At 42.3% G+C, this 27,169-nt stretch overlaps 2 protein-coding genes across 17 annotated transcripts in view; both read left to right on the forward strand.

Annotated features, from left to right (window-relative positions):
* LOC137611739 (band 4.1-like protein 3) overlaps nt 1-19,472 on the forward strand; it is a 42,140-nt gene extending 22,668 nt beyond the window's left edge. For 5 of the 16 annotated variants that reach the window (XM_068339815.1, XM_068339801.1, XM_068339803.1 and 2 more), the window contains exons 4-26: nt 499-603; nt 761-803; nt 915-990; nt 1,179-1,397; nt 2,381-2,468; nt 3,533-3,577; nt 4,105-4,257; nt 4,615-4,712; nt 4,977-5,152; nt 5,505-5,710; nt 8,073-8,129; nt 9,133-9,168; nt 9,770-9,835; nt 10,439-10,624; nt 11,194-11,253; nt 11,838-12,545; nt 13,350-13,382; nt 13,614-13,691; nt 14,755-14,838; nt 15,211-15,309; nt 15,533-15,613; nt 15,958-16,073; nt 18,464-19,472. In XM_068339815.1, the coding sequence (XP_068195916.1) occupies nt 499-603; nt 761-803; nt 915-990; nt 1,179-1,397; nt 2,381-2,468; nt 3,533-3,577; nt 4,105-4,257; nt 4,615-4,712; nt 4,977-5,152; nt 5,505-5,710; nt 8,073-8,129; nt 9,133-9,168; nt 9,770-9,835; nt 10,439-10,624; nt 11,194-11,253; nt 11,838-12,545; nt 13,350-13,382; nt 13,614-13,691; nt 14,755-14,838; nt 15,211-15,309; nt 15,533-15,613; nt 15,958-16,068 (2,808 nt within the window). In that variant the 3' untranslated portion in view covers nt 16,069-16,073; nt 18,464-19,472. Of the gene's footprint in view, nt 1-498; nt 604-760; nt 804-914; nt 991-1,178; nt 1,398-2,380; nt 2,469-3,532; nt 3,578-4,104; nt 4,258-4,614; nt 4,713-4,976; nt 5,153-5,504; nt 5,711-6,153; nt 6,736-8,072; nt 8,130-9,132; nt 9,169-9,769; nt 9,836-10,438; nt 10,625-11,193; nt 11,254-11,837; nt 12,546-13,349; nt 13,383-13,613; nt 13,692-14,754; nt 14,839-15,210; nt 15,310-15,532; nt 15,614-15,957; nt 16,074-18,463 lie in introns of all 16 variants that reach the window. The other 11 variants (XM_068339816.1, XM_068339809.1, XM_068339806.1 and 8 more) reach the window with 11 other exon arrangements.
* A 2,468-nt stretch (nt 19,473-21,940) lies between these two features.
* On the forward strand, nt 21,941-25,045 carry LOC137612202 (zinc finger and BTB domain-containing protein 14-like). The gene is made up of 2 exons (XM_068340608.1): nt 21,941-22,065; nt 22,669-25,045. The coding sequence occupies exon 2, from the start codon at nt 22,692-22,694 to the stop codon at nt 23,865-23,867; it is 1,176 nt and encodes a 391-aa protein (XP_068196709.1). The 5' UTR covers nt 21,941-22,065; nt 22,669-22,691; the 3' UTR covers nt 23,868-25,045.
* The last annotated feature ends 2,124 nt before the right edge of the window (nt 25,046-27,169 follow it).

The following is a 27,169-nucleotide window of genomic DNA, read 5'->3' on the forward strand; positions in this document are numbered from 1 at the left end:
ACAAACAGACAATGTTCTATATTTGGAAGATATGTTTGTGGATTGTAGTGTCTGAATTATATGACCTCCAGGTGTAATGATATCTTCCTGGCAGTGCTACGAATGGATCTTCCTGTACTTCTTGTTTGTTGAAGTCATCTTCATATTTCACTCTCCTCTTCTTCCTTCTAAAAATACTTGATCTCAACTGCAAGATAATAAACAGCAAGAGATGAAATTTGATCCAATAGCATCATTAAAAAGCAAATTAAATTTCATGTGCATGTTTAGTAACTTTATATGTGGTTTATTGTAGGCTGATGATTATTGGTGAGGTTTTCAAAGATGAATACTGTTAACATGTTCTGTTTGAGCTCATAGTCCAGTTATTACTATATAGGCTCAAATACTAAATATAAAGTCTTAATTCAGTTGTGTTTGTGTAATCATTTTAAATGATACAGCATAATGGCTCCATTGTATCCTGTGTTTAACAGATTTAATTTTTTTACTCCACAGAAACGAGCCAGGGGCCAAGAGCTCTTCGATAAAGTATGTGACCACCTTAATCTACTAGAAAAGGACTACTTTGGCATCACATACCGAGACGTAGATAATCAGAAGGTAAAGAAACATAGGAGAACGACGTGACTGAAAATTCTTAGTTTTGTCATGAGGGTAATGGTCATCTTCAGAGACAGTGTCACACTGTGGGAGCTTTGATCCTGAGTCATTAGACCACAAATCGGTGCTTAATGCTTTTTATCTGTGTCTGCTGCAGAATTGGCTCGACCCTTGTAAGGAACTGAAGAAGCAGATCAGGAGTAAGTCTAATAATCTAATAAAGCACCACAAGCATTTCATCCTGCCCAACCACTTAAGATGTAAAATGCTCCTTTTTACATTCATAATTAAATGTTCTCTCTGCATCTCAGCTGGTCCCTGGAACTTTGCTTTCAACGTTAAGTTTTATCCTCCAGACCCTTCCCAACTGACTGAGGATATCACAAGGTTAGTAAACGGCTAATTTATGTTGAGGATGTGATGTTTGCTTGCCATTGCTCAGTAGTTCTACTTATAAATTCACTATTAACTTTAATTTTTATAGGTCTGGATACCCAAAAATGTATTTTTCAAAAATGAAAATGATAGATTTATTGGGGGTTTTTTTGTCATTTTTCCCTGTCTTTCTGTGTCAGGTACTACCTTTGTCTGCAGCTGAGAGATGATGTGGTTTCAGGCCGTCTGCCCTGCTCCTTTGCCACCCACACCGTTTTGGGTTCCTACACTGTGCAGTCGGAGTTAGGAGACTATGACCCCGAGGAACTGGGCAGCGACTACATCAGCGAGCTACGCTTTGCACCCAATCAGACCAAAGAGCTTGAAGAGAAGGTCATGGAGCTCCACAAGACATACAAGTAAGTCTCAGCATCTTCTAGTCAGCTCCGACACTGAGCATGAGCAGTCATAGACCTGAATTAAACCATACCTATGACAGCACCATTAAAGGTGCTTATTTTTGTTTTACTGTTATGTGTGCAGTTCTTACTTTATAGCCTCAGTAAATCTGATTTTGATGTTTAACTTCTTCTTTTCCTTTCTCTTGCCATTAACGCTATAGTAATTTATTTTTATCCTGATCCTAAGCTTCTAAATTACCTTTCTACCTGCTCTCCTGCACACACAGTAAATCTTCCTCCTTATTATTATGTCACAATCAAAATGATTGTCATTTGCCATTTTCAGATCTTGGGGCTTTCCTTTCCTTTTCTCTTTCTGTCAGATTTTTGATGTTGACTTCTTGACATTTAGCAGTCTTAAGTAAATTAGCAACATCACACGTAAGATGGTTTGAATTAAAACCAATTATATTTTAATATTTCTTCTTCAAAATAACATGAAACAACCAAATAATTTTTATTTCCTTTTCTGACCAGAATCATATAAATGTTATTGAGAAAGTAAATATTTATAGCCTGTCTGATGTCTAACGAATCTTTCAGCTTTAGTGAATATTTACATCCTTACAAATAATAAGAATAATACATTTCTGTGGAAAGCAGCACATCATCAAACATAGTATTTGTGTCTTTCTGAGGCATTTCAATTTAATGTAACTTGAGACGATAGTCTCTCGTCAGTAGACGGAGCAAAACAGTGACAGTGAAAGGATTACGGTTCCCTTTTAAGATTGCCTGTGCTAAAAATGGATGCACTCATGGTGCTGTGTTAAAAGCATCTATAAAAACAAGCACCTCAAAAAGCCATCATACAACAGAACTGGGACTGAACCTGATTTAGATCTTATTGGACTCTGCTTCCCAGGTGTTTTTGCCAGCGAGCAGTAAATCTCCTGGATGTGTACATGTCCTTGCTAACCTTGTCTGGTCTGTTCTAACAGGGGGATGACACCAGCTGAAGCTGAGATTCACTTCCTGGAAAATGCCAAGAAGCTATCCATGTATGGTGTGGATCTCCACCATGCCAAGGTAACAAATTTATCATCTCACAGGTCACATCGGATATCTTTATGATTATTCATTGATATATAGTTTATGTTTGGAAATTAAATGAACTAAACTAGACTCACAACTGTAGTTTTTTGAGTATTTGAAATTATTAAATGTCACAGGTGTCCTTAGTAACAGTGGGTGTTACTAACATTAAGATTTAATCATCAGTTTACAACATTGAGCTGCATTTATGAGTACTTTTGTTTTGAATTTAAAGTTGTCTTTTTTTGTCATGGAGCACCGTTTGAATTCTTATTATATGGCTTAAGATGCCAAGGTCCCATTGTTTTTACTCATTCGCCGACAGACAGTAACTGTGACTGATGGATCGTTTCACCTGGATAGATGTTTCCTTAATCATAGTCTTTGTGAAAATCCAAATTAACAAGTGCTGGCTTCTGTTTCTTAATAATATACTGTATGCCAACTCTTTCCAACACTGTGAAATTGCTTAATTAGATCCGTAAATTAGCATGCTAGAATGTCTGGTATTCTCCAAATGCATTATGCGACTGCAAGTATGGGAAAATGCTTTTTGTATTTGTATGCAAAATGAGATTAACACATTCCACTCACGCAGTCAAGAGTGACGCTTTCCACCACAACACTGCTGCTTGAAAAACATCATGGCTGCAACACTAATGCCTCACTTTAACATGTCACCGCTGACTGATGACTGACTGACTATGTCACACTGCTTCAGGGGAGTTAAGGGTTGAAGGATGGAGGGAAAGGAGTTTCAGATCCCATGGTCAGGTGGTACCAAACATGACGTTTAAGTGAGAGCTAGGCTACAGGGGCAGGAGACCCATTATCAGGTATACCGGGTATTAGAAGCAATTTGAAAGTCAGAGTGAGTCTAGAAGTGAACAATGGAAAGGAAATTGCCTTCACAGGTGACAGTAGATCAGCATGGAGGAACTTACAGATGAGGAAGCGCCTTACTTAAACTGAGACAACAGCGCTCAGCGTGGGTATTTGATGCAGTTTTGATGCACACAAAAAAATATGTCTTCTCTCCTCTCTCATTAATTGCAAAGTTGGTAGGGAGTCTCTATGAATGCTTGGCTCCAGCTGAGGGAGAGGTAAGAGGCTGCATCTCATGTGGGTGTGTGTGTGTTTGTATGTGCGCGTGAATGTGAGCGTGTGTGGTTTCTACTTGTGCATGGTTACTTAAGACTGACTGTTCTCCTTTGGGTCAGTGCTTACCTCTGCTCAGCTCCTTCTTTGTGTAGTCAAGAGCATCGTTTTATGCTTCATCCATCATTTCCCCAAGAATTCATTGTTGCTTTCTGTCAGTCGCTGCACCCTCAGTCCTCAGTCAACGTCACAGCCTGCATAAAGTACATGAGAGTACCATATGCCTGATTCCTTTTTCACCTGCCTGCTTTACCCTGTTATTATCACAGACTTGTTAATTCTACTTTAACGTCCTGTGCACGGGCGCCTGAACTCCCTCTTTATCCTGCAGAGTTGTAAATAGCACAGAAAGAAGAGTATTTTTGGTATTCAGTGATTTTTTTTCTTTGAGATTTTCAAGGAAAGTGACATGATGAGTTTCATGTAACTTAGTTTTATGGTTGTGCCATATCTCGGTGTGTGTTGTCTCCAGGACTCTGAGGGGGTGGAGATCATGTTGGGAGTTTGTGCAAGCGGCTTGCTCATCTACAGAGACAGATTGAGGATCAACAGGTTTGCTTGGCCCAAAATCCTCAAGATCTCTTACAAGAGGAACAACTTCTACATCAAAATCCGGCCTGGCGAGGTGAGAACAACAATTTAAAATGACTTGTATTTACAGGGACTGGAACCACTGGCTACCCATTAGCTGTAAAATGATCTGAGACACATGTCTGCGATACACACCAAGTTATAAGTGTTGAACTGTGTAGATATATAAATTGAAATAGAAGAATATTAAATGACTGAGAGGTGATTAAATAATACAATGCAATGAAGTAATCTTCAGTAATTTACTTTTTACATATTTTACAAAATGCATTTAAACAGTTAATAAAATCCTATGAATCAATTTGGAGTCTTCCACGAGTAGGTTACATTTATTATTAAATAAAAAATAAGGTCGTCAGGTGGTTCTGATCAGTGTTTTGTCCTCTTGCAGTTTGAGCAGTTTGAAAGCACAATTGGTTTCAAGCTTCCAAATCATCGTGCTGCCAAAAGGCTCTGGAAGGTGTGTGTGGAGCATCACACCTTCTTCAGGTAAGGGACAGAAAATCCTTGGGAACGGCTTCTGAAGATCCCACAAGTCTTTCATAAACTGAAAAAAAAGAACGTTTCTATTTGGAAATATGAACTCAGAATCTTTATAGTTGATGTCATTTGGACCAAAATTGCAGAGCTGATATGTGCTGCTTCAAGCAAGAATATAGATTTTGGAGTTCCTAATCTAAAGTCTAAGTAGTTTTTCACAGTACAGTGCTTTATCCTGTGTTAATCCCAGTGTGGTTGTTGTCTTTGCGACAGGCTTGTATCCCCTGAGGCTCCTCCGAAGAAGTTCCTGAGCCTTGGCTCCAAGTTCCGCTACAGCGGTAGAACACAGGCTCAGACCCGCAGGGCCAGCTCCCAGATCATCAGACCGGCTCCGCTGTTCGAACGGTCCGCCAGCAAGCGCTACAACATGTCTCGCAGTTTGGATGGAGGTAAGAACTGGAAGATGGAGTTTGTTAAATGACCACCCATAAGTCCCAGCCACATTTAAAGGATTTATGTTCTTTTATCCATTTTTTTTCCACAGAATGTATTTGAGTTTAAAGTTTCTTTTCAAAGGAAACAAGATGTGCTTTCCACCTGAGAATCAGTGAAGCTAAAATATCTGGTAGACTTGCGATGTGATGTAAAAGCCGCAATTAGGATCATTACAAAAATTGCCAAAAAGAAGCAAGCCCTTTTTTAAATTATTTTTTACTTGAGTTAAAAATAGACCAATTGTGTCCGGGAAAACATCACTGATTCCCGGCCGTCCCATCCGTCTTTGTCTGTCCTGTCCTCCAGCGCCCATTATGGAGAACCACGAGACTCTGATGAAGGACAGCGCAGCCGAAGGAGCTGCCAACACCATTGCTAAGGGAGACATTATCACCAGCGTAACACCAGAGAAGAAAGCAGAGGAAGAAAAGGCGGAGCAGGACTACACTAAGATGGATGGTTCAGAGAAGACGGAGCCTGCTGCCTCTATGCCGCTCAGACACGAGTCAAAGGTAAACTACTGTCTTAAGAGGCAATGTAGAAATGAATATCCTCTGGATGAACAAACTTCATAGAGATTTTAACTGTTTGTTGTAATGTGTGTACTTTGCCAAGAGATTTTTTCTTAGTAAGTGTTGCAGCTTCTGTCCTTTTGGGTCCTTCATAAAGAGCTGTTTATTTTAGTTGGTTTATTTTCATTTCCTTTGTTGATTCATTTCTCAGTGACAAAGGAGAGCTTATCCTTCTGCAGTAGGCCAGAGTTTCTCGTCTTTTGTGCGCTTTACTAATTAGCTTTTCTTTTCTTGTCTTTCCTTTGACCCCACACTATACTTGTTTGTGTGTGTGCGCACGCGTGTGCGTGCATTTACATTCATGCGGATTCGCACCCGTTTCCCCTTTTCGCATCTGTCTTCGTACACACACCATCTCCTTTGCTGACCTTTCCTCCCATCAGTCCTCCCCTTCTGTGTACCCGTCAGACCTCTGCTCTGAGCTCTCTCTCCCCTCGTCCCCTGTTTCATCGAATAAAGTGCGGTGTAGGCGCAGGGAGAACGCGCATAAGCGGGCCTCATCGGTCAGTCCGACCAAGAGCAGCGCTGGGCGGCGGCGCCGGCAAGCCCAAGCCGAGCGCAAAGCGGCACTGCTGGACGAGCAGGCGCTGCTGCTCTCAGCCCGCAAGCAGAGGTTGGAACAGAGCAGGAGCCGTGGCGGCACGCTCTTCTCCTTCTCCCTGCATCTACCCGACTTGTCCTCCTTCCTGGACGACGATGGCTACATCAGCTTCCCCGACCTGTCGGAGATGCACTTCCTCCCTGAGTGCGCGCAGAACTTCCTGCCCATTAAGTCACCATCACTCATCCCCTGCTTCCTCTTCATCTTCTTCTTCCTCCTCTCCACTTCCTTCTCAGTCCCCTATGCCCTCACCCTTTCCTTCCCCCTGGCGCTGTGCCTCTGCTACCTGGAGCCTAAGGCGGCGTCCCTGACTGCCTCCATAGCCCAGGGCTACCATGACCATGACAGTTCAGAGGAAGAGGAGGTGTGTGTGCGCGCGCGTGTGTGTGTAGGCCTGTATGTCCGAGTCCCTGCCACTGGCTTAGAGTAACGGTTCATTACAACCGTTAACCCCATATCCTGTGTCGTATCTCGCTCTGCTGCTCCACCAGTTCAGAGCCAGCCTGGAGACTGTCTGTCCCAGTGTCTGTCAGTCTTCCTACTTTCAGAACCTCATCTCTGCCTGATCACACATTCTCATCTTGTATGCTACATCTTCATCAACTTTACAGCTACAAGAGAGATTAACCTGCAAGTCACCATTTTATATTCAATCACACTCACTGCACTTTAATGAGAGGGTTAGACACAAATATTGAGCACTATTTGGAGCTTGTTACTCACATCAAACTGATGTTTCACTACTTTTCGACTTCTTTACTTACTCTGGCATGTAGTCATTTACCATAAAGTAGTGTCACTCTTGTCTCGCAGTTTAAACCTGGTCTTAATGAGCTGCTTATTAGACAGAGTGAAGATCTGAACATATTGCCATCTAATTTCACATTCTTAACTAAACCTCATATTTCAGGAAAACTTTGTGCCTAACCCATCTCAGCATCATCATCCTTATCCATGGCTCCAGTGTTGAAACTGACAAGATCAACACCGGCTGTATGGACACACTTCCATATTTATCTGTTCACTCCATCTCTCTGCATTACTATTGCAGTCAAGCAAAGCACCGCAATTCAGAATGAATAATTTAAATTCAGCCTCTGCTGTGAAGGGTTGAAAAGAAGCTTCCTGCAGAGCGCTAATTTTATAATATTTCTTATGATATTTCCAACTTCATGCAACAATCTTTTCAATTACAAATGAATGTTGTCAAATAATGCATGCATTGATGCAGATGAGATACTGTGATGGGTAAATGCACCCAGATCACCCTTTGGTGTCAACATGCATGGAGAGGAGGGGGAGGGCCTGAAAGTCAGGTTACTGCTGCAGATCTTCAAAACACATTATTTCCTTGTTTTGCTGGTCTGTATAATACCAAAATAATTATATACATCGGGATTTCACCCTGTCCAAATCCAGTGCCGATTTCCTCATGAAAAGTGACTGACCACAGGTTTAATCTTCCTCTGAGTCTGTTTTGCTTGCTTACTTTGCATTTGCTTCTTTTGTTTTAGTTGTTCTTGTCCTAGCCTTTATTAGTAGAGGTGTGTAGCTTACAGAAACATTTCCATTCCTTCCATTTGTGGTTTTGAGGAATGTGTTTTGAAGATAAATGCATTTTTACGTGTTTACAAGGTCAATTCTACTTTTCTCTTTTATTTTTGCTTGCCACTTGGAATGGTTTTGGTCTGTTTGTAACAGCAAACTGACAGCGAACAAACCGACTTTGCCTTTGATGGAGACGTGACCGCCACAGAGGTTTGTACATGAAGGAAAGACATGTATTATGAGGCATGACATAAGAGTTGAAGCAAACACAAAATTGTCAGAATATGTTCAGTTGATGTTCTGCATGTGACACATGTATTAGGTGGTCATATTGTGCCCATGTAGTTATTTTTGTCTTTATCAAAACATAATTTATATATTCTTTAGTATGTAGTCTGTCCTTTAGTGGGTATTTGTCTGCCTGTGTCTAAAACAAAAACCTTTTCACAGTATCATTATGTTCATTTAAATTATTAACAGCATTCACAAAAGCACTTACTGTAAGAAACTGACTCCTTCCTGATTTGAACACTAATTGTAATTTCCTGAAAATACGATTGGGTTTTGAGCGCAGAAAAAAACAAACAGGGGGAAAATGAACTATAAATGAAGCAGAGAGTACTTCTCCCCATCACATTCTTATTTCTGTGGATCCAGGGAGACGATATACTGTAGATGAAACTCCCTGACACACGTGGAAAATGGAAAATTTAAAATATGATGCATGTTTCAAAAATGTCTTCCTGATCTAAACTCAGGAATCATGCTTTAGGACAATATTTTAAGCAAGGTTGTGCTTCATGAAAGGGATTCTGAATGATCCTTCTTTCCTTAAGGTTATCAACTGTTTTTATTTCAGTTCTGTTTAGACCTCACCCCCCATAGTAAACTCTTGGTGTCACTGTTATTCTCATATAGATTGCACATAATGCAATATTCAGCTATAACAGTGATAACTTTACATTTTTTAATGTTTATGCATGTTAATTAATGTCATTATTAAAATGATTGGTTCTTAAATCCAGTCAAAAGTTAACAATGTTTCTCAAACCTGTACAGCTCTTTGCACTTTTTGATTCAACTACCATTTTCACCCTTTTCTTTTCTGCTTGTCGTTCTTTGTCAGTCAGTTTCTCTTCACCTCATGTCTTTGTATTTTTTAATGAAACAACTTTCTTCCTGGTCTCACTCTCTCCCTCTCTGCTGCTGTCAGTCGGATGCAGACGAGGACTCTGAGATGCTGACTCAGGTACACTGGGCTTGCGTCATGGCGCTGCTCGGTGCATTACACCACCACCACTACCACATGCCCTGAACCAGTCAAACAGTCATTTTGTGTCATGCCTCCCTGGCTTATCAGGGCCTACTTCTATTGACAGGCGTTCTTTCACATCACACTCCAGACTGATAGGACGCTTTCACCTACTTTCACCTCACAGACTGCTGCTGCTGCCCTTGCTTCTGTGCTATTTCTGCTCATCTGTCATTTGGTTCTGTAATGATAGAGTCGTGTTCATGTTTGTTTTCCTGTTCTTCGCCCAGAAGTCATTTTTCTCACCCGTGACTTAGTGTGACAGTTTGAGTACAGTATTTTCTGCACTATAAGGCGCACCTTAAAACTTTTTCATATATAAGCGCACTGAATTATAAGGCGCACCATCGGTTTTTGATAAAATTGGCCTCTAGGTGCGCCTTATAGTGCGGAAAATACTGTAGTTGACTTGTACCGTCATGTTATCTACATCTATAAAGTAGAAAACAAATCTCCAGTTTTCTCCAAACAAGAGAACTAAATTTAAAACAGCAAATCACCTTTAACTACAGTTCCTCTCCCCTCTTTGTCTTTACAGTATAGTTTCATAAGACGAGTAAAAGGGGAAAACGTTTTTATCAAGCATAGTAATCTGATGCTAGAGGTTGGTGAAAAAGCAATGCATGACTGAAATTTGCTTGCGGGTGCTTTTTGTATGAAATATCCTTGCTGAAATCTAATACATGTAACTTTCTAGTAACTCTGCAAATGTTGGATAATGTATCCTCACAATTTAATTTTTTATAACTAATTTCTCGTTGAGAACATCGAAAAAACAATTTTTTTTTTTGAAAGAATGCGTCACAAATTAAGATGAATGAATTCAGTTTGTGCAAAGTTCACTACTTGGAATGAGATTTGGGAGTATTTGCTCAACTAACGGTGAAAATAAATCAGTGGAGCTTAGCATGAAATCTAGCTGCTGTACCATAGTTAGCAGTTGTGTGTTTGTGGAATTTTGTTTGTACAAGCTGTTGCGTGTAGCCTGCACATCCTACACAATTTCCTTGAAAGAGGAATGTAAGTAATGAAGCATTTAATGCATTTGATGAAGTCTGCATTGACATTTGTGTCACTCAGTCTTGTGCATTTCTTGGTAAGTCATGGATATGCAAGCTACCGTTACACAAAAAAAGCATGGTCGTCATTCCCCCCTACATTCCTCTTTGCCTCATCTTCTTGTGTCCCGGTTAACCGGCAACTGTAGGACACGTCACCTCCAGCTGAGATGGTCAAGCACCAGACAAACATCAGCGAACTGAAGCGCTCCTTCTTAGAGACAGACAGCGGCATTCCAGGCCTGACTGAATGGGAGAAACGGCTCTCCCTTTCCCCGGCGCACTCCCCCAGAGCGGATGAGGCGCCAATGATAGAGCCGCTGGAGCTGCAGGATGTAAGCTGCAGTCCACCGCTGCCTGAATGATGCCGTGTGTGTGAATCATGACATCACCAAGGAGATGTTTACTTTTCAAGACATCGGTTGAAAGAGTGTTTGTGTTATGGAGCCTAGAGATGTGTTTGCAGTATTCAGTTTTCTCTATTGGGGCCAGAGGTTTTTCTTCAAACTTTTTCCGGTGCTGTGAACTCTGTGTTCCACATGAATTTTAATAACCAGAAGAATGTTATACATATATAAATAAGGTAAATGTATTTCAATTTCATTCAGGGTTAGTCAGCAACAGTGTCTGTTTCTTTTTGTCCTTATGTCAGAATCAGTGGCTCGCAAATTTGAAATATGGTTGCTGTGCTCTGTGACATTATGTGTTGAGTGTGCACGTCTTGTTTCCTTTATTTCTGATGAATAACATGTAATCATCGACCTCAAATGTGTCTTACTCACTGAAAGGAAAAGAAAATGATTTCCGTGGAAAAACTAAAGGATGATGTCCATTAAAACGATTATACTGGGATGACCTTTACTACTGTCTATTTAATGGCTTTTCTCTTTTTTTTGTTCCTTAGACTGAAGACAAACAACCTCCAGTAGAAGAGACAAAAGAGCTCGAACATAAGACCACTAAGGTAATCGTCTTCCACTTTGTTTTGTACGTGGATGTAAGCCATGTATTTTTTGGTTTTGTTGTTATGCCCTTGGTGTTTTCACTGAGCTCCAGATATATTTGGACAATAGCACAATGTTTGGTCTATTGATTCTTGCTACTGTACATGTATATTTTGTCCACCTTAATTCCTTTATTTGCCTTTTTTTCTAATATTTCTACAATTCAAGTAGTCTTCTATATCTGTTATGTTCAATTAAAATGAACCTTTGTTCATTTTAACTTCCCTTTAATTTAATCAAATTAAAGGGAAGTTAATTTGATGCATACAGTGGTGGAAAAGTGGAAAACATGACCAAAAAAAATACAATCAATTAAAGATGAGGCTGAGAGAAATTCAAGCAATACGCTTCCTGTTTAGCGTTACTACAATATGTAGATTCAAAAATGCTTCCAAACAGTAAAGCTCTGTCCAAGTATCAGAGAAGCTTCATCTGTGTGTTTTCTAAATGTTCTCTTTAGCTTGTTCTGAGCATCTTGGCTGTGTGATGCCGTCTGCCGATTAACCTGAATGATACGTTTCCAATAAGCCAAGTGTCTTCCCAGGCAGCAGGGTTTCTGGTGAAATACGTGGTGGATAGCTCCGGAACAGATTTGGCCACCTCCTCGGGGCCACATGGGATTAGTCTATCGACCACTATGGATGACGACGTCTTCCTGGATCGGACCCTCAGGACGGACGCTGACGAGAAAACCCCTGACTCTCAGGAGGAAGTGTCAGAGAGGTCGATAGGGAAGGTCAGCCCTGGAGCTGTCAGACAGGAAGTGTCCCGGGCTATCAGTGACAAAAAGGGAATGCTCATTATCTTGAAGGAGGCAGAGGATATAGAAGAAAGCAAACCGGAGTTTGCTGTGGATGAAACGGAAGAGTTTCTAGTCACTGGAGAGGCTGTAGCTGACGAAAATGAAATATCACCCTCTGAGGAAAATCTAGCGATTGAAGGAGACGCTTCTGTTGTCATAGAATCCACGACCACACTAGTCAAGATTCCAGAGGTGGAGATAAAAACTTACGGCGTGACTCAAATTAAGTGCATGGACTCACCTAAAAAGGCCATGGCGTCGTGGATTTCGGAGCAGGTGAAAACCAACGTTTCTGAGCTCAACAGCATGTCAACAACAGAAGAGAGACAGACGAAGCCGTCCGACGCTCCGCAGCCTCCAGCAGAAATGTTGACCTCTGAAGAGGAGCAGGCAGTGGCCACCCCGACTGGGGTCACAGTTTCTGAATCTTCACCTGCAGCCTTAGCAGTGGTACTGTATGAATACTAAAAACAACGACTCCGTTTTGGCTGCCCCCCTCCATACCTCCATCACCAACCTCGACCTACCCCATTGCCTCCCTTACAGCAGCAGCTAATCCAGATTGACAGTAGTATAACCGGGTGCACTGCATGGCTTACAGTTCCTTAATTTCCACAGTATTTATTTTCTCACCTCCCAAACCACCAGTTTCTGTTGCAACCGGGCCCGCCGCTTCGATTTTTGGCAGAACTTTTCTTTTTGTTGACAGCTATAACACACTTGCCTTAGCAGCTGACTCTCATAGCTGATAAGGAAAGAAATGGGAGCTGTGGCTGCCTCTTATTTGTTTTCTACGGTTTTTGCGCAGCTGTACCATTCCCTTATTTCACTGTTGTTATCAGTTCCCTGAAAGCTGTGACTACAGTGTTAGTTTGGTGCCACCGCTGCAGCTTTCTACACCTCATCCTCCAAAATCCCCTGTCTGCCTCTGTAACAAGTCAGGAAAACAGTTGTATGGTTCTACCTAAAACGAGATTTCACTGTTCTGAAGAAAAGAAGATTAGTGGAAATTTGCTGCTGCTGGATTCTAAAACGGGTTTTCATTCAAGGATTTACAATTTGTTCAACTTGGCGTTAGGTTCAGTGATTCTTAATGTGCAACACAATGGTAATCCATACAATCCATATTATATTTTCTTTTCCTCGTTTTTCCACCGTCTCTGCCTTTTCTCTTTATCTGTTAGTCACTGTGACCTTTGACTGTCCTCTGTTGTCTCTTTTTCTTTCCCACCATCCATCCTTCTGTCCTATCAGTCTACGCTGGGATTGCTTTCCTCCTGTGAAAAGGTGACCACTCCACTCTGGTCCTTGCAAATAAAAAAAAAACCACTTCACTGCAGTTTTTGAGGTGTAACTGAAATGTTAAATGTCTTTTATGTGTTCCAGTTTTATGATTGCTCTATGTTAAAATGTATAACCAACATAACTCTCATTATCAGGTGTGGTGTGAAGCTACCCTGTGTTTACTAGATATTCTGAAGCTCAAATATCGTCTAATGGTCTAATTTCCATTCACAGACATCAGCAGAACCGGAAGAGAAACCAGTGGTTGCCACGGAAACCAAGGCAACTCCAGCCAAATCAACAGGGCCAATGGTAAATACCCATATCGCAGACTTTAGAGCCCGAGACACTACACACAACAACTAAGATCACAGTGCAAACAATATTTGTAGAGCTTACAGGAGCGGTGAGTTGTACAGTTGCACTACAAGAGGATATCAGAGAGTTTGAGAGATCAAATGGAAAAATCTGGTCTTCCAGGCATTGCACCATCTTCAGCAATGTGAATTTGTGGCATTTGTGGAGCTGATGGTAGGAAAACATCCATCAGCAACAAATCTAGAGTAAAACAGGAGTCTCTCTAGCAGTTTTTGCTTTTCAGAGTCTGCAGAGCTGGCCTTAGCAACAGCAAAGGAAGGGGAGGAAGTAATAGATGAGGAAGGGGAGGTTTTAGATATTGAGGGTGAAGTTTTGATGTCAATAGACGAAAGTAGTGGTTTGACATTAACTTATTGGCTGCCAGTGCGTTGTAGCAATTTAATTTCCTTCAACGGACTCCTGTGGTATTTCCTACATTTATCAGTGTTTTCTTTCGGTTCTTGACCGATCGTGAGATGCTTCGCTCAGAGCGACACCGTGTCCGCTCACGGGTGCGAAGCAATAAAAATACATTTGCAGACTTTAGAAGAGGAGCTGTCAGACAGTAAAGACACAGAGAGAGAAATGCAGAGACAAAGAGTCCAGTTCTCCCACAAAGAGCAGTATGTCAAGAACCGGGAGTTTCCCGCAAAGTTAAAAGGTTGTATTAAAGAGATGGATGAAGAGACAGATGAAAGTACATCATCAGGAATACTGAAACTCTTGCCCTTAGAAAAAGAGAAGTTCCACTATGTACAGACGGACATCTCAGAAGATGACACGGAGCTTGGAGAGGGAAAAAAGAACTGAAACTAGGAAAGCATGTTGACAAAAAGACCTCAGCAGAAAGAGGAGCTGGTATGGCATCAGAAGAGATGATCGAGGAAGTAGTTGTCCAGTCTGAAGCAATGGAATAAGATTTACATCCAAGCTGACAGGAACACCTACAAGAATGAAAAAAAACAGCTAATCTAACTCTAGCCCTAATCTCTGCCCTATTTTCCTTTTTCTCCATCAGAGATTTGATGTTGTCGAGTCGGGTACCAAAGAGACACCTGTGATCCACACAGAGACGAAAACCATCACCTACGAATCAGCAGGGGTACGTGTCAATAAAACGTTTAGTTAAGAGAACATTAGTGGATTTGTTGTGGGACACTGGAGTGACAGAAACAACCTGAACTCAGCAGATTTGTCATTGCCATGAAGTCTAAATATGTTAATAAGTAGTAGTGAAACATTAATATATGCAATAGATACAGATCAACATTTATGAAACCAAACAGTTACCTAAAACACTTGAAAAAAAAAGAATAAATTCGTAAAATAAGTAACTCACAGCAATCTTTCTGAAGCAAAAAATGTGAGATGTTTTCAGCTTTTTGCCCACAAGTGTTTACAAAATCAGTTCAAAGAAGCTGCCTTTATTAATTACCTTGTAATATTTTATGATGTCATTTTTGCTCTTCAACAGGCTGACACTAACGGAGACTTAGATCCTGGGGTGTTGTTGAGCGCTCAGACCATCACCTCCGAAACCACCAGCACCACGACAACGACACACATAACAAAGGTCAGGGGTCGTACTTCCCGTTCTAACAACTAGACATTTATGCCATTCACGTCCGCGTTAAAGTCTCTTTTAACACATACTGTAGATATGTGTTAAAAGAGACCTTGAGGTTATTTAGCGTTAAATATAGTTTGATAGGTTGTGTGTGAACCTTTAAGATATCTGCTGCTGTGTGTGTGTGTTGCGTTGGTTATGATTGTAGTCTTTGTTTTCTGTTGGTCAGATGGTGAAAGGAGGAGTATCAGAGACGAGAATCGAGAAGAGGATCGTCATCACAGGAGATGCAGACATCGATCACGATGAGGTCTGTCAGAGTGTTTCTGTTTACAGATGATTCTTATTTATGCTTCACTTGCCTCCTAATTTGTCTTCACCTGTTAAAGCCATAATAGATTTTTGAACAAACACTTATGGAAAAACATGAAATGCTAGTGACCTCAGTCGCCCCTCCAGATGGTAACATAATTCAAAGTGGCAAAACTTTATTAACAAGTGATGCAAATGTAACAAATACTGATGTTATGATATATGTTACGAAAAGTGGCTTCCCTTGGCTTATTGACTCACAATCCAACATCCCTCCCTGCTTTCCCCCATTTTCTGTCTCCCCCTGGTGATCCCCCCCTGGGACTGCACCCCTGTATGTAGGCTCTGGCTCAAGCCATAAAGGAGGCTAAAGAGCAGCATCCAGACATGTCAGTGACCAAAGTAGTGGTACATAAAGAGACAGAGATCACACCAGAGGATGGGGAGGACTGACCCAGGTAAGACAATGAGGTCCCAGTCCTGGTCCTGGCTCTGTCCGTTCAGTCTGGCCTGCTCTGGTTTCCGTGTGGTCAGACTGGGTTCTGTTCTTGGGCATGCTGCTTTTCCATCAGCATTTCTTCTCAATGCTACAGACAGCCTTGCTTCTGTAGCACTTAGAGCTAATGCGTTACACTGTTGTCATTCCAGCTCTCCGTGCATGGAAGAGGTCAGCTGGTGCTTGCGTGCACACAAAACCGGATATTATAGTCTCAGCTCATAATGACAAGGCTTAAAAACCTTAACAGTAATGCCCCTGGCAATCTCACGCAATCTCTTGTAATATGACGACAACACTCCCCCCTACTGGAAAGAAACATAATCCCTTTTTACTGCAGAGAGCAATTGGGTGTTGAAAACATGGAACATGGGAATGTGGCGGAAAACAAGTTATGTTGACATAGTTGTACCTGCATGCAGGGCAGAAATTAGTGACAAGGTTTTCCACATTGTTTAGTCTCCATCGTGGAGACTCACAAAACACACAGGCAGCGACAAGCTCGATTAAAGACCAGTTGAACACACGGCCTGGATTCAGAGAAATCTCACTTTTATTTTATGGAAAACTATTAAGGAAAAGAAAAATGAATTTAGTTAAATGTAGCAGAACATTTATTGATATTGTAATAAATAACAAGCATCACTCCAACACGGAACTATCTTTTCAAGTGTAGATGTAATATTTCTGACAGTATGTACTATTTAAGTGAAAGTTCTGTGAGTGAAGTCTATATACTCTTTACCTTGAGGTTATCCAACTGGGTTAAAATGTTTAATACATTACAGGATAATACATAAACAGGAATACATTTTGTAGTTCTGCTAACAATCCAGGCAACATGTGGACACAGGTGAAAAGAAAAGTTCCCGAGTGGAGGTAGTAATTTTAACAGTTATGTTGTGCTCATACAAGAGCAGAAGGCCTGAATTATTCAGACTGTGTTTCTGGGATACTTAAGTGCATTCTGCTACTTTCAGTTGCACTCCTCTTTAAAAAAAAAAGAAAAGAAAGTTACAACATAGGTCCGTCAGTATTTCTACACACTTTCACCAATGCAGCTATTTGTGATTCAGCTTGTCTGCCATTAGCGGTGTGAGGATTACTCCCCATGTGGAGCTGCGTGATCGATTCGTCTTGTTCCACGGCACCCCGGTGGTTCAGTGATTACAACCTGGCCTCCTTTTCTCCCAGAACATCCTGTACCTAGAACCCAGAACGCTACAGTTCACCTTTGCGGCTCAAGGATTCTTACTTCGTTAGGTTTTAACTGTGGCGATCCAAGGCAGACAATTTGGAATGAGCAAGCATGCATGCGTGTACTTGTGTGACTCACCAGATGGGAATGCTTGGCTTTGTTTCTGCAGCCTTTTCCTCAGTCGTGTGTACATGTAGTGTGTGCTGTCTAACATGTTGTTCAGACACACGGCTGTTTCTGAGCAGCAATACTAACATGGTACTAAACGTTTTTTTCTTGTCTTTTTTCCACTGTAGATACACACAGATGGTTTTAGCCTTTTCAGTAGCGTTAAAAGTCAACACTTTATCATGCTGAGCACACGATGAGGCACAGTCCAGTCCAGATTCAAACCCTTTCACGATAAAAACAAATCACATACAGAATAACACCCTCCCTCCTTAAACATCAACCCTTTCTTGAATAATCAGTCGAGAAATACTCTGCAGTAAATGCAGTCCTTCAACTCATGCCACTAAGAACAATTAGAATTCACATTTTTAATATCAAGTTCTCAAAACCAAAATGCCGAAAATAAATTATATGCTACAAATATTCATCATGTGACTCTTTTGGTTGTAGTATGTCCAATTTATAATTCAGTACATCTTGTTCTTGAGGAGAATGTTGTCAAAGTCTCCGTGTTTATATAAATCACAGATTTATATAAAATGTGCTATAAAATCACAGATGTTGCAAATCAAAGTGTCGTGTGCGACATGCTTTTATTTTGACGGAGTGAATAAAAAATTCCGACCTCACATTTACAAATAGAGAATGGTATGTGGTCACTCCAGTCTGTTAACGTACTGCTTGCGTCGCCAAAGAAAACTGTGTGTATCTATGTTGTGTGTGTGTGTGTGTGTGTGTGTGTGTGTGTGTGTGTGTGTGTGTGTGTGTGTGTGTGTGTGTGTGTGTGTGTGTGTGTGTGTGTGTGTGTGTGCATTTTTGTTAGTCTGCAATCCTTCGGTGCATCCATTTACGGAGATGAAACTGCCCCCAACCTTTCATCTGGCTTGTTTTTAGTCTTTCACAGGGTACAGCGTGGCTCTGAGGCTTCAAGTGAGATTAAACATGCAGGGCGGTGCTAATTGTTCTTTCCTTTGCTGTTCCAGGAGTAACACTGAGGGCTGTTTCCTGCTCAACCACCCAAAAATACAACATCCAGAACTCCATATGTTACTCAAAGACTCCCAGAAGACTAGAGATGTTCCTACTCCTAAACGCCGCAGCTCTCCACTATTCCCAACCGTTACCTGCAAAACAAAGAAAATGCATTTTGCATGAGAAGGATGCAATGTTGCATTGTCTAACTAATGGCAAGATTATACTGAAAACAGTTTAATGATTTTATAACCGATTCTCTGTCCAGGCTGCGTGCCAGATCCCTGTGTGCAACAAGCAAACCTGTCGCTTCACTGCCTTATCACTTTGATGCATTTTTATGATTACTGAGAAAAATTGTTGTAGCAATGTTTTATTTATGAAAAAAAAGCCATCACTCCAGAAACTTAAAGTGCTATAGGCTATATATGTTAGAGAGCATACACTTTTTAACCTTGCTGTAGAAGTGCCAACCTCATTTGCCAACGAGCATTGCTGCACCCACTGCAGCAACCTCATGATTTCAGCAGCCCAGTACTGTACATATCAGCGATTTTCAAGGAGAATCATAAATTATCTTTCACTGATTATTTTTTTTTGTTATGTCTGCGTGAATTGCATTTTCATTTTTATGATCATTTCAGTATTTTATTGTTTGTCATTGATTGATTCCACTGTCTCAACACTTAAGAGAGGATCTGTTCTGGCAGAAAGCCAAGGAATCAAGATTCCTGTGTAAGAAATCGATTTTTACGCACCTGTGTAGGATTTGAATGTTTCCAAGGGTGAATAATCGGCCACATCACGCCCCATGTTTGTGAATATAAGGAAATGGGCCCAGGCTCATGAGCTCTGTCCAGATTAGATGCAAAGCCAAGACAGATCTGTCAATCCACCACGAACACCACCGTGAACATGTCAGCCGCACGCCTTCTTTATCTGTCAGTCTGCATATGAAAATTCTCAGTTGTGTAGAGCCATGTGTTTCCTCAGAACGGTGAAATAAAAGTGGCAAATGCATTTGTTTTAATTTGCTGTTTCTTTCCAAATATAAGATATTGAGTCACAAATAGGCTGCATGTTGTCAAGAGAGGTCTGTTGCAGTTAATATGGTTTTTAGATATATTCAGATGAGTAAAACTAATCATCTTGTGGGTCCATGAAAATGGTTAATCCTGTTATTACAGTCTATGAAGAAATCTTTTATTAAATTGATTCATGGTAAAACACAATTTTATAACAAATTCATATCCTCTATTGCAAACAGTGATCCAGTTTTTCAGGAATCTATTCAGTCTTGAAACAGCCTCTTCAGTTATTTAGTGAGACTAAATGTTATATGTTTGCAGAAGTATCAGTGTAATATATTGGCAAAGAATGTGTATAAATACTTTTAATTGTTTTTTATGTTGATCGCAATTAATTTACAAGTTTTACACATACTGTACAAGACCTGTACATCTGGAGCAACAAAGAACAACATAAGCAAAGACATTAGTTCATGAGGTTCATACAAGCAGAGAGAGATGAGAACAATGAATGGGTTTATAAATGATCTTAAATGCAACACAAAATTATGTTAACAGGAAATTGTAGAATTAGTATAATTAGTCACAGGGATTTAGAGAGTTAAACCTTCATAGCTGCATTCAATTTACACACACATATACGCCCACACCCAAAAAGCACTATAATCACACCATAATACATAACTGCTGTTACCATATAAATATATATATGTAGACACTGATACATGATAGGATGTTCTCCTCCTAGCAGCAAGTTTCTATTAAACTATAGCACTACCTTGGTTCTGGATTCTTCACAGGATTACCTTTAAAGTCCCTGTCAGGGGAAACCAGCAATGAAGTACTTTATGCCAATGTTACATTAACTCAACCCTTTAAATGTTCTAAGAGCAGTCGTGACCAGCGGTATACCGCAAAGGAGTGTCCTGGGGACATTATTCATTAAATACAGTACATCAATGACGTGCCAGATCATGTCGACAGTGATTCAAGGGTCTTCTTGTTTGCTGATGATACTAAGGTATATTGCCAAATTTGAACCAAGGACGACTTTATAAAAAACTCCAGAAAGACCTAAATTGCTTGCAGAAATGGATTGGTAAGTGCCATTTGCAGTTTCACCTCCAGAAATGTGTCAATGAGAGTAAGGAAATCAGATGTTTCAGAATGACGATACGGAATGGTACCAACAATGAATTCCCACTGAAATCCTCAGACATGGAAAGTGTTGGTGTCACTTTTCAAAGGGACCTATCATTTCAGAGGCATATTTCAGGAAAAGATCAATCAGTAGCATGGTTATGGTCCAGAGGACTTTTGAATACTTGGCAAAAAAGACATGTTTTTAATGCTGTGTCTGCACTGTAGGGCAGCACCGTGGTGCAGTGGTTAGTGCTGCCGCTTCACAACACGGCGGACCTGGGTTCGAGTCCCGCTCTGTGCGGAGTTCGAATGTTCTCCCCGGGTTCTCGCCGGGTTCTCCGGCTTCCTCCCACCTCCAAAAGCATGCGCTTCAGGTTGATTGGCCGTTCCAAATTGCCCGTAGGAATGAGCGTGTGCATGGTTGTATGTCTGTGTGTGCCTCCGCGGTGCACTGGCGTCGTGCCCAGAGTGTCCCCCGCCTCACGCCCTATGCCGCCGGGATAGGCTCCGGGTCCCCGTGACCTGCTGCGGCGGATACAGCGGTGGTCTGCACTGCACACACATCACTGTGCCCTATGCCAGTCTCTGGTCCGATGCCTCAGTTACTGTGGAAATAACACTGGAGGGGACTCTGTTGATGTCATGGAATACCCCCCACCCCCCTCTGGTTTATGTGTCTCTACCTCTGCTGAATGAATTTTATCCTCGTTTGTTTGATGCTTGACTTCTCTGTTTTATTTCCATTAACTCGACCAATATTAGTTATTAAATAGCAAGAAGTCCTGAGTTCAGCAGTTAAAAACCTGTTAAAACATAAAAATAACCTAGGGAAACATTTGTTCCTATTTATACTTACCTGAGCACCAATTATCCCCAGGAAACCCAATGCCTCATTTGACTTCTACATTGGGACAACCCCATCAAGACCGTTCAAATTAGGCTTAATCCTCTCGTGATCTGCCCTTATCCATGGAGCTCACTGTGGTGAGACCAGCGATGTTGTTTGGTCTAGAGACAGTGTCACTGAGGAAAAGACAGGAGACAGAGCTGGAGGTAGCAGAGATGAAGATGCTGAGGTTCTCTTTGGGAGTGACCAGGATGGATAGGATCAGGAATGAGTGCATCAGAGGGACAGCACAACTGATTTGCCGTGGCGACCCCTAACGTTTTGGAAAAAGCCGAGGGGAGAAGATGATGTCTTCCATCACATACTACTCATTCACATATACAGCCCTGAGGAACAGAACCACAGAGTGAGTCTCTTACCGCACATGTAGGATCTCTGTGCGTATCCGCTCCGGTGCGCTAGGGGGCAGCAGAACAATGCAGCCCTGCTTGCGGAGGCCAATGGTCACAACAAGAGGAGGAAGAGGAAAAACGACAGCTCTGAATCGTCGTCGACTGCCTTGCGTGACAACCCAGGGATCGCGTTCAGGCTACGGGTATTAGACATTTTCATTTTCTCTTTGTGTTTCCAACGACGAAAGAAAATAAAAAATTACACGCTAAGTGTTTTGGCGACTTATTCGCCTCCTCGCTCCCCGCTGTTTGTGCTCCGCTTTAAAGATAGCAGAAACATACCAATGGAGGCTTCCTGACCAAAATGGCTGGACTTAGTGAAATGTGAAATATTCTTGCTAAGGTTATTCTTCCTGCACGCCGCGCCGCTGTCACGCAAACTTAAACGACTTAAACGTATTAGCGCACGGAAGAAAAGTGCGCCCGTTTGTTTTTGCCTGCATTTCATTATTTGTTAGTATTTATGCGGCTTTTATATCTGTCGGGCCTGTCGTCTTAGCATTGTTGTTGTTTTTTTTAAATTTAGCTACTTTCTCCCCCCCCCTGTTAATTTATGTGTAAACAAATGCGGAGCAGATTGCAAGTTATTCCTGCAGAAACAATGCTTTTTTTTTTCCCTTTGTATTCTTAATCTGCATATATTCTCATCTGACAAGTAGCGTCCACCCCTCTGCTGTGCAGCTTGTACACCATCCGTTTTGTTGTGGTGACCATAAGATTTGACCTTTTCCCGTGTCCCCCTGCAGGTTGCTCCTTTTTCACCTGCAACATGTCAGACTTACTGAGATATATCGACTATGACCACAAAGCCACCTTCCTGAAGATGCTCAATCAGCAGAGAATGGAAGGTGAGCACTGCGATGTGGTGGTGGTGGTGGAGAACATCGAGTTCAGGGCTCACCGCTGTGTCTTGGCCGCCTGTAGCAACTATTTCAAGAAGCTCTTCAAAAAGCAGAGCGACGAGGACAACTCCATCGTCGAGTTGGACTTCATTCGCTCTGATATCTTTGAAGAGGTGCTCAATTACATGTACACAGCCAGGCTCGCTGTGAGGAAGAAGGATATCAATATGATGATGTCATCCGGCCAGATCCTGGGGATCAACTTCTTAGATAACCTGTGCACACAGAAACGCGAGCTGACCAACATGAAGACCCGGGAGAACCAGGCTCCCGGGGATCATGGGATGCGGGCTCAGGATGCTATCCTTAAGGAGCTGGCTATGGAGGAAGTGAGGAAGAATAGCTTTTACGATCAGGGGATGGACAGTATGGGGCCCGGAGGCTCCCATGTGTCACAGCCACACAACTATAACACCAGCATGAGCAAAGATCCCCACACCCACGGCTGGGGCTCCTCGTCCTCCAGCGACATGAAGCTGGAATACCTGTTGTACGGCCACCGCGACCACGGTTCCTGCCAGAGCTCAGGCACCAAGCCCCTGGACCACAATGCCAAAAAGGAGCGTCTGCTAACAGCGAACCGTCCCTACGGCTGCGAGCATTGCCCTAAAGCCTTCACCACCGCTGCCCACCTCAAGGAGCATCTCAAGATCCACTCTGGCTTCAAGCCTCACCGCTGCGTCGTGTGTGGAAAGGCCTTCATCAGGGGCCCCGACCTGAAGAGGCACGAGAGGGTTCACAGCAACGAGCGGCCCTTCGCGTGTCAGATGTGCGAAAAGGCTTTCAAGCACAAGTCTCACCTGAAAGACCACGAACGGCAGCACAGAGGCGAGCGACCCTTTAACTGCGGCTCCTGCGACAAAGCCTTCATCAAAGCGTCAGACCTGAAGCGCCACTGGAACACCATGCACAGCGGCAACCCCCGCAGACAGATGTCCTCCCTGTCTCCCGCCGCCTCCCAACACGGCCAGGGAGACACCGCCGACCAGAGGGACTGGAAAATGGAGACTGGGCCTCATTCGCACAACTCAGGAGACTGTTGAGCCCGGGAAAAAAAAAACGCACCAAACCACACACCATACAGACACACACATCCACAGCAGTCACTCAATGACATGTACACACACTGACGCAACCACAAACCTTGTGACGGGCAGACAGCCGGATGTCATACGGACAAACGATCAGAGGGAATAACCAGATCATCGCATGTTCATAAGACTGTGGCGCTGTATTATTATTCTAAAGAATTATGTCGAAACAATGTTTTCTTTCCACCTGTAAAATCATGTAAATGTTTAGTTCACTCTACTATACATATATTTTTCACAAAAGCATCATTGCTATTTAGAATGGGGGGGCGGATAACATTTTCTCCTTTTACTTTTATGGAATATGTAACATTTAAATGTTTGTTTAACCTTTACTGGATTTTATCGAGATAAAAAGAGTCGTTGGGGCGGGAATGGGGGGAGATTTTTTTCTGCATAGCATTTGTTGCATTGAGTATATTCATGTGAATGTTTTTAATGGATGTGTTTAGTTGTATTGATTGATATTACACTGTAAAAGTAAGAGTCACCGTTTTGCATTCGATGCAGATGATACCAAAGTCTTGGGCCCCTGAAGGGACCGTCTTTAAAGGCCGTCCTGCCCAAGCAACCGGCCGACTAGATTTACTGTTATACAGTATAACACTCATCCAGCTATCAACAGTCAATGATAGATGTCTGTATATACTGTAGCTTAGTTTGTTGCACAGTTAGAGTACACAACAATGACTTATGCACATATAACATTGTCCTACTCCTACACTTTGACAATAAACACCATTTGCTGTGTTTTATTGTTTTTTAAGGTTGTTTTTTGTTTATTTTAAGCGAGCAGGATCTGTATCCTGCAGACTTGTTTTTTTTACAGTGGGAAGTATATGAGCCACACCCTAATCTGCCTGAAAGCACCTGAGCGCTAGGTTTCACCTCTCAGACGTGAAAAGCTCGGAATGTGGGGGAGAAACCTGGAACGACATCTTCAACAAACAGACGAAGGGGCTCGGCGTGTGCTTTGTAGAGATTCACGCCTCAAAAGTTGTAAAAGGGTTCTGTTTTGTGTGTGTGATTCAGTTGGTCCAAAGGTGAGGTGTGTGGTTAATGGATTGAAACAAGTTATATCTGATCTGTAAAGGGACAGTTCTCCACAAATTAAAAACATATATATTATCCTCTCTGTAGTTCTGCTCATCACTTTGGATTGTTTCGTATAAGGTGTAGAGATGGGGACATCATCAAAACAAGGAAGCAGTCTCCTGTAAGTCGTCATGGTTATAAAGGATTAGCTATACATACAGCATGAGCAGTTTCTACCATTAATGTCTTTGTACTTAGACCTGCAGAAGGAAACCTGCACCTACTGATGGACAAGAGGATTGAGCTGCACAGATAGAGAAAATAATTACAGATGAATAATGGTATAACTGGGTCACATCTCCAAAGAGACTTCATGTGTTGTGTCAAAAGTTTTCATAGTTTTAGAACCCAGGAAAAAATTCCATATAGTTTTATGGTGTCTGAGAGCAGGCAGACGTCGCTAGAGGTACAAATAGAGAAGAAAAAAAACTTTGATTTTGGGGGGGAAACTGTCCCTTATGGTGCATCACCCTCAAACATCCTGGTCGGATGGGGTTGCTGCCCTCAACGTGTTTCTAAATCAGCCTAAGTCATATTTAAATGGAGAAAAATGTCCCGGATATCCAGAATCTTCAATGTTTATTTGTCTAAAAAAAATTAATGACCAACATAAATAATAGCAAACATACTTCAAATTAAGATTAAGGGATTAGTCAGTAGATGGGAAACAAATGTTATTAAATTGGAAACTGACCGTGTATCATGTTTTGAAGAAAAAAGTCCCAAATATTCTCCACTATCTCCTGTGAATCATTCATATTCATAGCTGCTTCTCCTGCTTACATGGGAGGGGGGGTGTGGGTACCTGGAGCCTATCCCAGAGGACTTATGGGCAAGGGCCACATGAAACACACTCCACGCAGAAAGGACGAATGAATGAATGAATGAATGAATGAATGCAGATCAACCTATAATCATAACCTGACCAATATTTGTAAGCCCCAACTGTGCAGACAGTGCCATCTTCTGCCCAGCCCCCCCCCCCCCCCCCCCAACCCACCCCGGAGGACCCCCACACCCAGTTTGAGCTGCTCCAGGTTCAGGTTGACTCATGACATGAAACCGTACGAACGCTCAGCCAGGCGGTGCTTTGATGAGGGTGAAAACACTTCGAAAGGGAAAAAAGCCAGCAGACACACACACACACGCACACACACACACACACACACACACACACACACACACAAACACACACAAAAAGTCTGGGCGTCTCAACATCCCAAACACTTTTCAGCTGCTTTTATACTCGACACGCAACACTAGATGGTGCCCTGTTCATAGTGATTGACCTGTTGCTGCCCAGTCAACCTGTCCAGAGCGGGGTTTGGACGTGTCGATGGCCCCCGGAGCATCACACCCAGCAGGAGCTGGGCTCGCTGTGGAGACTGGGACATTTATGGGCTCTCACACCTGAGAGCTTCCACAGATTTACATACATCTAGTTGGAGGGAGGCATGCCGGATCAGGGTTTCACACATGGTTGTGTTTCCGGTGACAGTAGGATGGAGATGCTCTCTGCCTATTAATGTGGGTTTGACCCTCATCTATCCACTATTGATCTGTTATTAGCTGTCAGCAGTGGAAGAGTTTGATCATCCCTGATCTGGGGCGAGACGGTTTGGTGGAAAATGATGTCAGAGCAGAATGGAAAAGGCGGGTCTGTCCTCGCTGTAATGCCAGATCTGTTTTCTACATTTTCTAGTCCTGCATATATATATATAAATGTGTGTGTGTGTTTGTGTATGTGTGTTTATGTGCTGAAGGATATGCCTAAGCGCATTTATATGTCCGTGCACATGTGTGCGTGTGTGTGCATGTGTAATGACTGGGAAGGCCGAGTGCATGCATGCACATGCATGCATAGATGTATCAGTGTGTGTGTGTGTGTGTGTGTGTGTGTGTGTGTGTGTGTGTGTGTGTGTGTGTGTGTGTGTGTGTGTGTGTGTGTGCATCCGTAATGAGTCCTGTGTGCATGCACGCACATCGGCGAGTGACAGGCAGCGAGAGCGAGTGTGCATTCACGCGTGTGCTCCCCTGTATGTACTCTTCCGTGCCTGATTGTGCATCAGTGTGTGTGTGTGTGTGTGTGTGTGTGTGTGTGTGTGTGTGTGTGTGTGTGTGTGTGTGTGTGTGTGTGTGCATGTGTGTGTGCGGGTGTC

The sequence above is a fragment of the Antennarius striatus genome, chromosome 18 (genome assembly GCF_040054535.1).
Source record: "Antennarius striatus isolate MH-2024 chromosome 18, ASM4005453v1, whole genome shotgun sequence".
Taxonomy (NCBI): Eukaryota; Metazoa; Chordata; class Actinopteri; order Lophiiformes; family Antennariidae; genus Antennarius; species Antennarius striatus.